Genomic DNA, 12432 nt, shown 5'->3' on the forward strand with positions numbered 1-12432 from the left:
TCCACGTCATTACTGTACAAAACCTTTCTGGCCTTGCAAAGGTCCATGTTCTTAAAATGCTTGTAGTTGAGGACGGTTTGATAGTTTAAGTGGTTAAAAGTTTATTTTTTATTATTTGTTTTGATTTTCGCTTAGAATTTATGAAATAATTTTAAAGTAAATATTTATTTATAAGATTATAACTAATATTTTTTAAAAACAAATGTTTGTATTTAAAATTAGTCCACAGTTCACATGCTATACTAGAATACTATTTTAAGATTTAAATCCAACGGAACGCCATTAGAGTGCTTTCAATTAGAACCTGGATAAGGATGAAGTGTAATCATTCTATTTTGGAGTTTTCTTCTCATCTCTTTTTGAAGTTCACAGTTTTAAATATTAAAAAAATACAAAATACTATAAATATATTAATAAAACCAAAAATATGAAGTAATAAAACATAATTTAATTATTTATTTATTATATATGACTACTTTCTCCAGAACGGATTGAGGGGGATATGGGGTCCGTTGTGTGCAAGAACATTTTTTGTTCTGATTTTCTGTATAATTTTATTATTTGATAGATTTGTTTTGTTGGTGTTTTATTTGATTGTCAGCTATTTTTTATGGTTCCCACTAATATGTTTACATTTTTAGTTTTTATACACGTAAATTCTTTATATTGTTCTTAAAAAATTTTAATGTCACATTTATTTTTATTTTAAAAGAGTTTGTTCAAAATTCTCCTTCACAACTTTTTTTCTAATATGCAAGCAAGTCATTTTATTGCACATAAATTGCTCGAGGATTTGCATTTGTCAAGGTAGCAAGAAATTGTTGAAATTTTTTATTTAGTTAATTTCTTAATTTATTCACGTCACTTTTTACATATTTGTCGGAGGCCCTTGCTCTTATTATTTGAATGAAAGTTTCTTTTATCTTAAAAAATAATGTTTTAACAAATATTCGTTCACTATTTGCACGTATTTCGAGACTGCTAAAAAGTATCGTTTTGTAATGTTTTTTAAGTTTTTTTTGAATAAAAATTTAAACATAAAACTTTTATTCAGAACAAAAAATTAAATAACATATTATGGAATTATGTTTTGAAGAAGTATTAAAAAATATATAAAAAATAATGTATAAAATTTAATGGGATAGAGAAAGTAATAATAATAATAACAGCCTTAATACATTATAAGAAAAACAGGAAAATTAAAGGTTAAAGTGATCTACAACAGGAAAAACCCTCGAATCAGAGAGGGTGGTAATATTTTATTAATATTATTATAATATACCACTATTTTGAATTTTGCATTGATAAAGTATTGATAAACGTATGCAACACAAAATAGGAAACGTTTTTATGATGGGAGACGGTAATAATTATTGTACAATTATGATACTCGTATCAGGATTATGCCAAACAAAAGCATGAGCAGAAAAGCCCATTTTAACACAGCTTTGTTTTAGCTGTTTATACTCTCTCTCTCTCAGAACAAGCAGACTGTAATCTAGAGAGAGAAACAACAAGTTGAGGTAATTCAGTTCTCTTTTCCACAATTCCATTACTTTGTTCCATATGTTGTTTTACTGCTTTCTTGAAACATATTTTACACAATAGTATTTGTATTTGTTGATTGTTTTGCTGTTCTTGAGCTGGGCTTTTATCTTGCTTAGCTCAATTCTTGATTTTTACTTGAGAAATATGTGTTTATGTATCAAGATTCTATCTTTATTGTTTGTTTATTCAAATCACTGGCTTGGGATTATAATTGTGCACACACATCATTTGGATAAATAAGGAGAAACAAGAAAGAAAAAATCTTTGAGGATCAAGACCCCCAACTTATACTAATAATTTGCTTGAGATATCGTAATTTTTTCGAGGAAAGGCAAAGTACCTGTTGTTGTTTAAGGAATATATACATGTGTAATGGTGACTCAATTTAACTCCAAATTGATAAAGTAATGATCTTTTTAATAATGTTATACAAATAATATTTGTATTTGTTGATTGTTTTGCTGTTCTTGAGCTGGGGTTATATTGCATAGCTCAATTCTTGATTTTTGACTTGAGATATATGTGTATGTGTATCAAGATTGCATCTTTATTGTTTGTTTATTTGTATCACTAACTTGGTATAATTATAAATACACTCCATTTGAATGAGTGTGGAGAAATGAGGAAAATTAAATCTTTTGATGATGATGACCCCAGCTGTAGACCAATTATTTGTTTAAGATATCTTCCGAGGAAATATAAGACTTTGTTGTTGTTTAAGGAATTTATACCTGTGTAATGGTGACTCAATTTAAGTCCAAATTGATAAAGTAATGATCTTTTTAATGATGTTAAGTTGGTTGAGGAAGATTTTTTTAAAGTATAAAGATGGTATGATAGTTATTTTCCGTGCTATTACAACCCTAATGCTTCGTTATCCAAGTAGTTTATTCTTCTATGTGGTTTGTAATGATTCTAGTTTTGTGGACTATTGGAAAAATAACTTTTGTGTTTGTGACGAGAAGTAATTTGAATATAAACACAAATGTTATTCTTTTTCTTGCATCTGGTGGTGGTTGGTAACACTGAACTCTATCTACACTGTCTGCTCTATGCTATTCCAATAAATTTCAGATCGAGTTATATTAATCATCAAGAACTAGCTGACTTTTTAAGCTTTTGCAGCTAAAATGGGATCTGAAGCGCCAAGGAAGTTGACAATCCATGTGACGGGATTCAAGAAATTTCACGGTGTTGCCCAGAATCCTACTGAGACTATTGTTACTAATCTGAAGAATTATGTTGAGAAGAGGGGTTTGACTCCAAGTGTAATTTTAGGGAGCTGTCAAGTTCTCGAGACTGCTGGAGATGGTGCACTTCCTATGCTTTACAAGGTCATGGAGTCAGGAATATCGGGAGGTGATGATTCCAGCAATGAACAAGTTGTGTGGGTATGGATTTCTTACTCTTTGTTTTTTGATTAGCTTAAGATTTAGCACTGAAAATTTGTTTTGATGGAGCTAAAATAATTGTTGGATTAATGTCACTGGCTTCATGTCTGATTCATAGTATAAAGATTAAAGATACATACTAGCTGTCTGTTCCTTAACACTAATTTACTTTTGTGCGAGTGTCTTATTCTAGGTGTTAAATTTTGGTAAACTAGTAGAAATGTGAAGTGCAAGAATCATTCTTACATATATTTTCAGATGATGTATTCATACTGTTTGTGGACTAAAAATTTGAAAATGCTGTTTTTTTCTAAAATATGAACCTTTATTTTCTTTAAAGCTTCACTTGGGGGTGAATAGTGGATCGGTTAAATTTGCTATTGAGCAGCAGGCTGTGAATGAAGCCACCTTCCGTTGTCCTGATGAGCTGGGATGGCAGCCTCAGGTAAATATGCTCCATTCAGTACTTCACTTACTTTCCTTATCATTGAACTGTCATTAATTTCCAAACTTTAATTGTTTTCTGCAGCAATTGCCTATAGTCCTTGCTGATGGAGGAATCAGTCAAACAAGACAGGTAATGTTATCTTCGTCTCTTTTGCCAGAGATCTTAATTCAGACATGTTTTAAGTATGTACAGAGCTAAACCAATGCAGCTAAGATAGTTTATGAAAGCCATTATTTGTTGTTCCACAGTAAATAGATAGTAAATTAGTCCTTTACACCCTTTATTTAAATTGTACAGTAGAACAAGTTTTAACGGTTGATTGTCGCAACATCACACCCTTACTATTTATTTTCGTTTTGGAACAAAGCTACCAGGGAAACTTATGTGCCGACAAAAAACCTATAACCCTGAAAAAGGCACAGATAGGTAAATTGTCCCTATGCTTTCTATTAATAAAAGTGTCCAATACTCCAATTGCTTAAACCCTAGTACACCAAGTAGGCGGGTCAACATTTCTGTGAAATGACATCACCAAGGTTTCATTAACTTATATATGTGAGGAAGTGGCTATGCTGTATTGTGCCATAACTGTTAACACATTGTTATGTCACAATCATACGTCTTTCATACTCAGGATACACGATAACGGGAGACTCACTTGATACATGTGACAAAATTCTTCCCCACAGTTACTAGTTTATACGCATCATGCACATACCTTGACTTCATTTAATAATCCCGTTATAATGAAGGAAACTTAATTACCATCTTCACCGGCTGGATCGATGTCAGATAGACCATATTCTTTTAGCGAATAATAAATTTCTTTCATTTATTGAAGAAATCTAGGGTATTAAAGACAGGATATCCCTAACCTGTATGAACATGCAATGCCACAAGGGTTGAGTTGTGGGTTGCATAAAAATTAATTTCCACAGTTGAAGTAAATTATCTTATAAATGCTTTTTAGTATGCCAACCACTTGGATTCAATGTTTGTTCACTAATTTAGATGATAATTGAGATCTATTGATAAGAGAAATCCAACCCCCAAATTCCACCTGGGATTACAGAGAAAGACAACAAGTACAACAATTGATTATCTGATGCTTACACAAATATTAATTAATATTTATATTCCTTCTTATGGATAAGCTTCCACTCGTGACTAGATGTGCAACAACTTGTTTATATATTCCACTAACAACTTATGTTTTCTTACTATTATGAAAGAGAGGATTTTAAAAGAAAAAAATATATATCTCGTGTCTAGTCAGCTTACTTGTTTCCGTGCTAGGGTCTGCAACTGTTTCTCTCCTATGAGAACCTATTCCTGACATTTAGTTACGCAGGGTAAAGAGTAAAAGACCGTGTCAGTCTACATATGAGAACCTATTCCTGACATTTAGTTACTCAAGTAAAGAGTAATAGACCGTTTCAGTCCACATCAAATTACCAATACCATGATTTTGGCGTCAGAAGCTAGAAATTAGGATTTAATAACAGTAATAATTAATCTGGTAAATCTTTGGCTCTCAACCAGATGTGAATGATTGTAGCCTTTCTAAAAACTAAGAATTTACATTAGGAAGCTTTTATATAGTTTTGAACCTTGTGTACTAGCAAAGCATTTAGAAGTCTTTGTAATATCAAGCTTCGGTTAAATTATTTAATTTTATTACGTTTTTTGTGTGTTACCATGTGCATAAACTAATATCTTTGCTGGCTAACATATTCTCTTTCTTTCTTAAAGACTTGTTGCTCTACTGAGGCAATCCTACAGTTCTTGCAAAAGGACGGTCACGCTGTTACACTTTCGAATGATGCTGGCCGTTATGTTTGCAATTATGTATACTATCACTCCCTCCGGTTTGCAGAACAGAAAGGTCACAAATCCCTTTTTGTCCATGTTCCGCTCTTTTCAAAGATTAAGGAAGAAGCTCAGATGGAGTTTGTGGCAGCTCTTTTGGAGGCTATTGGATCAACATGTTGATAAGTGATATGATAAATGTTGAATCTGAAAGTAAATTATGTCTCTTGTTGTCATTGACTTTTACTTTCACCTGTATATCAAAATGTTCATAATGTTATGATCTGAATAAAGTATCTAGAGTTCGAAGTTGTTGTTTGTGAGTTGAGCTGTTGACATGTAACTTCTGGTTTTTATATGATTAAACAAAAAAATTATTAGCACCATTGATACCTGTAGTTTTGTATGGTAATTACATATCCCGTACCCAAAAAAATTATTAGCACCATGTTATATAGTTTAGCATCAACCAGTGTACCAATGAAACATGGTAACAGTTCCAAATAATTTGGTGTTGAAATTTTAAATTGAGTATGCTTTTATTAAAAAAGGAAGGGCTCATAAAAAATTAGGTGTTTTATTATGTTTATTACTAGATTTATTATCAATTATGATATGTGTAATTTTATGATCCAGCTTGAAAATATAGCATTTTTCTTAAAAATTCTTTGAAATTATATAGCGATAGAACGGAGATTATAATTGGTGTTATTGGTATGAATAAATGAGGGTCCATCATTTTTATCCCGTTTAAACTTCCTAGAATTTTCCATCCTCTATTTGACCGTACTCTCTCGAATGTAAAATATCATCTCAGATCTTGGATTCGACCCTCGCTCATCCCGCTCACTCCGAAAAAGCTTGAAAAAGTTTTAAAATAAATACTCATTTGTAAGGATATACGCCCCATAAAAAGTTTGAAAAGGTTTTGAAAGAAATACTCATTTGTAAGAATATAAGCCGTTAAAAAGTTATTGTTTGACGAGGAAAATGTTAGAAATCCCAACTTAATTTCAAAAAAAATCCCAAATAACCATTGTCTTGTTTCAATTAATTGAAAAAATAGTAAATAAAATGGAACCCTCTTATTAAATCAACCACACCAATTAAAATTTCTTATTCCACTTATACAGTATCATTATTTTCGGGGAGCATTTTTTTAACTGTTTTCCTCATTCGTAATCATGAGTATTATCTTTTTTTCATGTTGAATTCTTATTGAATTAGTCACTACAAATCTCTTTACATTGTGTATCAATGTTCTTGTAAATTTTACCCAGCCTCCAACTACTCTTGCATGTAAGAACCACCAAAATGTTTGGTGTAATGCGTGTTACAGATTATGTAGCTTGGAATACAATAATTTCTGTGCAGATGTCTAGATGATGCTTGGAAGACATTTTGATTCCATCCATTAATGTGCCTTCGCTCTCTTTACGGGATATCGAGAGTTTGGACCTTGTCAAAGACAAGATTGAGCTCTTCTCTAAAATGCAATGCCCTTGGTTCTTTCTTTTGTGGCATTGTTGAGCCTATCGTTTAGTAATAACAAAACTTCTACTAGGGAACCAGATACATTGTTATGTCATGACAATTTTGTTTGATACCAGTCAGTGCTCACCTGCAATATGGAAAATGGATCCCGTTTTAAAATGTTGGGTTGCTGGATGATGCAGAAGAGCTGCTTTAAAAACCTCCGAGAAAGGATAATTCTGTACTTTGAAGTGCAGTTTTGAGGATTTTCAGTCACAACAATATTGATGGACCTTGAGCCCGAGGATCCCGAAGTTTGGTTGCAAGATTTCAAATTCTATTCTGAAATAGGAAATTTTGGAACTTCAATGCATATTAAAGAGGTCACAGTAGCAAGAAAGATGAGAACTGATGTTAATATCATCTTAATTGATAGGAGTCACTTTTGAACCAGTTTCAGATCAGACTACCAACAATTTTGTAAGTCTTCTAGTTCTACTTCTTATTGTCAGGCATCCAATTTTCTATCAGATGCATGGAACACATCAAGATTGCTTTTAGTTCACTTTGTTCTTGAAGATACGTATTAGGTTGTGCATGTACTAGGATGATCGTATCTTCTAGACTTGTAATCCTACGAGATTGTGCAAGAAAGGAACTTTAGATGGCAACTAGTTGTATTAATAAGTTTCTCTGAGTGGAATACACTACAAAAAGAATCCAGAAGAACACTTTTTTACCAATTAATAGCATTTCTTTGGACCACTAGTTGAAGAGTAAAGCAAACTTACCAAAATTTATTCTTACACTTGAAGTCTAGGCATGTGGAAAATCTAACATCTGCAGCTACTTTCAAGCCAAGACATAAATCACCCCAAAACCCTCGATTTTCCGCGCTAATCAAAACATATATATTAATTTCCAATGTCTTCACTTAATTTATGTAAATCTAACTATCTTCTTGAACTACCAAAACACATAAATGATGCAGAAATTTATCTCGTTGATATTCTTGTTCTGTCTACTGACAGTGGCTTATGGCAATGAGGAAAGCAACTTATCTGACAACAACACTGTTCGTGAGTATCTTAATAACTTGAATATTGAAGAAGGAGACGAGATAGAGCTCTTTGAGCCTCCATCATGGACAAGCGAGCGGGGTAGCAAGATTCTCGTGAATGTTGATGGTCTAGGAGCAGTTGGTGATGGGATTTCTGACGATACTCAGGTGACATATGCCTGTGTTATATGCATCATGCTTTGCAGTAGTCTAGGCTATTTTGTTCATCTCAAGTTTGTGGGAATTTCTTGTCTAGTATTAGAATCACCAAGCTGTATCAATCTTTGACTCGGAAGGACATGTGGAACCACCATATTATTCTTTCTGATAAATTGTTGGCTTATATAGTGAAGCGCATTATTCTTCATGAATCTGTTACTATTTTCTGCCATTATAAGCTGCTTTTTTGTTTATATATGTGATTGTATTAGGCCTTTGTCAAGGCCTGGAAACAAGCTTGCTCTACGCCAAAATCGGTTCTTCTTGTACCAAAAGGACGTCGTTACTTGGTCAATGCAACTAGATTCAGAGGGCCTTGCGTTGATAGATTGGTCGTTCAGGTGAATCTTTAATGTCATTATAGTTCTTTCACTTCCTACAAATTTGTTACTGAGGAGGCTACGTCGTTTATAAAATTTAAAATGTTCTTGTTGTCCTTTTTAAGTATTATAGTCAGATGTCCATGTATAAATGAAAATAGTGATAAATTACATTTAATTACCAAGAGAAGCTAAAAATATAATTGTGTACAGGTTGAGGGAACCATTCTAGCACCAAATGACCCCAAAAATTGGGATGTGAAAAATCCTCGAACCTGGCTTTATTTCTCAAACCTAAAGGCAGTTAATTTCCAAGGGAATGGAGTTATCGATGGTTCAGGAAGCAAATGGTGGGCAGCATCATGCAAAAAGAACAAGTCAAATGTAAGTTATTCTGTAATTTAAAGGATCACGGACTATAGTTAAGCGTGCTCTGGTTTTATCTGATGGTTCCTTTTTCCTGCAGCCTTGCATAGGAGCTCCCACAGTAAGAATCCGAATACTTCGTGAAAACATATTATGTAAATCAAGTTACCGGAACAAGGAAGTCTACGTCTAATTAAATTAACCAATTATTTCATTTCTTGTGGCAAGTTATTAAGTGAAGTATTAAAAACAAGAGTTGTTTGCAGGCTTTTACTATAGATTCAAGCTCCGTTGTAAGGGTGCAAGGCCTTACTATTCGAAACAGCCAACAAATGCACTTTACCATTTCTCGTTCTGAAATTGTTCGTGTTTATGATGTACTTGTATCTTCTCCAGAAGACAGTCCCAACACTGATGGAATCCATCTCACTGCATCTACAAATGTGGTTATTGAGAATTCTAAAATTGGAACCGGTTAGTAAAATTCCTGTAATTTATTTATCATAATGGCTATATCCATGTTTCTGTTTCAGGGAGAACTACTGCAAAGATGATCAGCATTAGTGGTAATACCGTTATCTATTTATGTATATATAATAAATACCAAATATGCTGATGGAGTTCTGATATGTTGTGATTTTTAGGGGATGACTGCATCTCAATCGTCAATGGTAGCTCAAATATCAAGATGAAGAGAATCACTTGTGGACCTGGTCACGGTATAAGGTATTTAATCAGTCTAAATCGTTCCAAAACTGTTTGTTAGCATGCTTTTTTACCCTTGTATCAGCAATAAAACTTCGGTACTCACCACACATTTCATGCAATTATGATGAAGTTACTCGTTATCACTTTTTAATGTGTTTCTGGTATGCCAGCATTGGAAGCCTTGGGAAGGATAACTCAACTGGTGTGGTTACAAAAGTAGTTTTGGACAATGCATTCCTCAGAGGAACTACTAATGGCCTCAGAATTAAAACTTGGCAGGTAATCATCATTTAAAAACTGGTCAAATCCTAATTGTGTTCAATCCTTCATTAGTTCTTACAAGTAGATTACTAAGGTGACAGTTGCTACCAAAATATCATATATTGCCATAATCTTAAATCATGTAAGTTTAGCTGTTTAGTCGACATTATGAGTAACCCCGAGTCATAGACAACTGTCTGCGAAGATGCAATTTTAACCTATTCACCTAATAACAGCAAGTAATAATTGTTAAACATTTATATCATATGCCAAAAGCAGAACTCTTTTCCTGCATGAAGATGGCAAGAAGATGTTCTTTACCCAAATAATCTACTAGCTTCTTTGCTAACAAGTAATACGTAACTATCTTCATCGTTTAATGCAGGGAGGATCTGGTTATGTCCGTGGAGTACGCTACCAGAATGTGAGGATGGAAAATGTTTCAAACCCAATTATAATCGATCAGTATTACTGTGATTCCCCAAAATCTTGTCAAAATCAAGTACATCTCTCTCCCCCCTTCACCCCCTCTCTATCTGTAACTTTCTTAACTTATGTGAATCTAAAAAGTTGCCTTTTTATTTTGATTTCCTAGACATCGGCTGTTGAAATAAGCCTAATAATGTACCGCAACATTAGCGGAACCTCAAAAAGTGCAAAGGCCATGCAATTTGCATGCAGTGACAAAGTTCCTTGCAGCCACATAGTATTGAACAATATCAACTTGGGAAGAATGAATGGCACAGCCGAGGCTGAGGCTTACTGCCATTCTGCCACAGGCTTCGGGTACGGATACGTGCAACCTTCCGCTGAATGTCTGTCTTCATCAGATAGAGATTTGCTTATCAAACGCCGCGAAGAGGATCAGTTTGCAGAGTCAAGTAAAGAGCATCTTGCACATACTGAACTCTAAGCTCTTTTCTTGAGCCCTTTGGATGTCTCAGGGAAGTGAGTTCCTAATATGTACATTTGTTCATTACTAACTAGAGATGCCAGATATTGTACATTTTTTCCCTTTTTCCTCCTGTTTACTTCTATTAATATTTTGTTCTATAGTAGCAGGAGGTAGTTTGTCATTAAAATTTTGTGTGTAAATAAGCCAATTTGTTGGTGGAATGTAATTATGTAAATTATTAACATATATATAAATAAAAGTAAGTATCTCCTTCTTGAACCAGTTTCATAGTAAATGACCCAATCTTGAGCATACAGAGTTGCAGTGCAGACTGTTAATATATGATCCTATTGGGGCCTTCCTCTAACACCTTAAGGTTTTCTCACTGATACACATTGACACATGGGGACCGTAGAAGTTGGCTACCAGGGGCAAATACAAACACTTTCTCACGATAGTCGATGATTGCACAAGAGTCACATGGGTCTATTTGCTCAAATATAAATCTGACTATATATCAACTATCAAGGCCTTCTATAACTATGCTAAAGTTCACTTCAAAGCTGAAATTCAGACCATTAGATCGGATAATGCAGCAGAATTCGGTGATGAGAGTTGCAGACAATTTTATGCAAAAAAGGGCATTACACACCAGACATCCTGTCCACATCGACCACAGCAAAATGCTCGTGTCGAAAGGAAACACCGATATGTGCTTGAAGTAGCTAGGTGTCTTCGTTTTCAAGCTGGACTACCTTTGGAGTTTTGGGGCGAGTGTGTGCTAACGGCTGTCTACATCATCAACCGGTTGCCAACACCAGTACTGGGCAACAAAACTCCATATGAAATCCGATATGACGAACCCGTTGATTATAACAACATCAAAACCTTTGGGTGCTTGGCATTTGCTGCAAACCCCTCACATACTGGTGATAAATTTGGCCCAAGGGGAGTACCCTGTGTCTTTATTGGCTACCCTTTCTCTCAAAAAGGCTACACACTGTTAAACCTGTCTTCTATGACAACGTTCGTATCTCGTGACGTTGTCTTTCATGAAGATGTTTTCCCTCTAAACAATTCCAGCCCAAAGCCATATATACAGCCTACCCCTGTTCCTATGCCTCAAGCCCCAACTCAGCCATTTACTGATGATGACCTTGTCATTTACGGTCAACCAGTTGTTGAACATCCAATTGATACTCAGCCTTCGCCAGAAAACCGTCCTCTCAGACATTCCACCAGAGCTGCTCGAAAGCCAGCCTGGCTGAATGACTATGTGCATAGTATGCACTCTTCCTGCAACATTGCTCAAGTGATAGACATTCCAATTGCTGACCAGTTTCATTGCTTATCTGCTCAGCTCTCAACAAACACAGATCCTTGCAGCTTCAAATATGCACTGAAACATCCTCACTGGATTGAGGCAATGAACAACGAACTCTCAGCTCTAGAAGACAACAACACCTGGACTGTGACTTCCCTTCCACCGGGTAAAAAGCCCATTGGCTGCAAATGGCTTTTTAAAACCAAATACAACCCAGACGGTTCCATTGAACGCTACAAATCAAGACTTGTCGTACTAGGATGCAAACAGGTTTATGGAATCGATTATGCTGAAACATTTGCACCCGTTGCAAAGTTAACAACAGTGCGTACCTTGTTGGTTGTAGCTGCCATTCAAGATTGGATTACAGTGCAAATGGACGTCTCCAACGCCTTCTTAAATGGCGACCTTGAGGAGGTTGTTTACATGAAATTTCCTCAAGGCTACACGGGGCTAGGTTCCAGAATCTCTGCAACTTCCTCCCCCACCTCCCTTGGTAATTTAGTGCTTCGACTTCTCAAATCATTATACGACCTCAAACAGGCCCCTCGCCAATGGTTTCGTAAGCTATCTGAGACATTACAAGGGCTGGGTTATGTACAATCAAAAA

General features: G+C 34.8%; 2 protein-coding genes across 2 annotated transcripts; both read left to right on the forward strand.

The window, feature by feature from the left end:
* Positions 1-1364: 1364 nt before the first annotated feature.
* LOC141666778 (uncharacterized) lies at positions 1365-5582 on the forward strand. The gene is made up of 5 exons (XM_074472960.1): positions 1365-1523; positions 2674-2939; positions 3280-3384; positions 3469-3516; positions 5140-5582. The coding sequence occupies exons 2-5, from the start codon at positions 2679-2681 to the stop codon at positions 5377-5379; spliced, it is 654 nt and encodes a 217-aa protein (XP_074329061.1). The 5' UTR covers positions 1365-1523; positions 2674-2678; the 3' UTR covers positions 5380-5582.
* A 1923-nt stretch (positions 5583-7505) lies between these two features.
* LOC141666777 (putative polygalacturonase At1g80170) lies at positions 7506-10777 on the forward strand. Its single transcript, XM_074472959.1, has 9 exons — positions 7506-7897; positions 8161-8289; positions 8482-8652; positions 8735-8755; positions 8901-9108; positions 9279-9360; positions 9513-9621; positions 9989-10105; positions 10199-10777. Exons 1-9 carry the CDS (start codon positions 7652-7654, stop codon positions 10514-10516), a joined length of 1401 nt encoding a protein of 466 aa, XP_074329060.1. The 5' UTR covers positions 7506-7651; the 3' UTR covers positions 10517-10777.
* Positions 10778-12432: the final 1655 nt, after the last annotated feature.

Source organism: Apium graveolens, chromosome 6, assembly GCF_009905375.1.
Source record: "Apium graveolens cultivar Ventura chromosome 6, ASM990537v1, whole genome shotgun sequence".
NCBI classification, from domain to species: Eukaryota; Viridiplantae; Streptophyta; class Magnoliopsida; order Apiales; family Apiaceae; genus Apium; species Apium graveolens.

What these genes read in the sequence shown, in the direction of transcription:
- LOC141666778 (XM_074472960.1), top strand. Translation starts at nt 2,679, where the DNA reads ATGGGATCTGAAGCGCCAAGGAAGTTGACAATCCATGTGACGGGATTC. An exon ending in AGCTGGGATGGCAGCCTCAG is followed by an intron (nt 3,385 to 3,468) that starts GTAAATATGCTC and finishes TGTTTTCTGCAG; the next exon opens with CAATTGCCTATAGTCCTTGC. An exon ending in GAATCAGTCAAACAAGACAG is followed by an intron (nt 3,517 to 5,139) that starts GTAATGTTATCT and finishes TCTTTCTTAAAG; the next exon opens with ACTTGTTGCTCTACTGAGGC.
- LOC141666777 (XM_074472959.1), top strand. Translation starts at nt 7,652, where the DNA reads ATGATGCAGAAATTTATCTCGTTGATATTCTTGTTCTGTCTACTGACA. An exon ending in CTTGCATAGGAGCTCCCACA is followed by an intron (nt 8,756 to 8,900) that starts GTAAGAATCCGA and finishes AGTTGTTTGCAG; the next exon opens with GCTTTTACTATAGATTCAAG. An exon ending in GAATTCTAAAATTGGAACCG is followed by an intron (nt 9,109 to 9,278) that starts GTTAGTAAAATT and finishes TGTGATTTTTAG; the next exon opens with GGGATGACTGCATCTCAATC.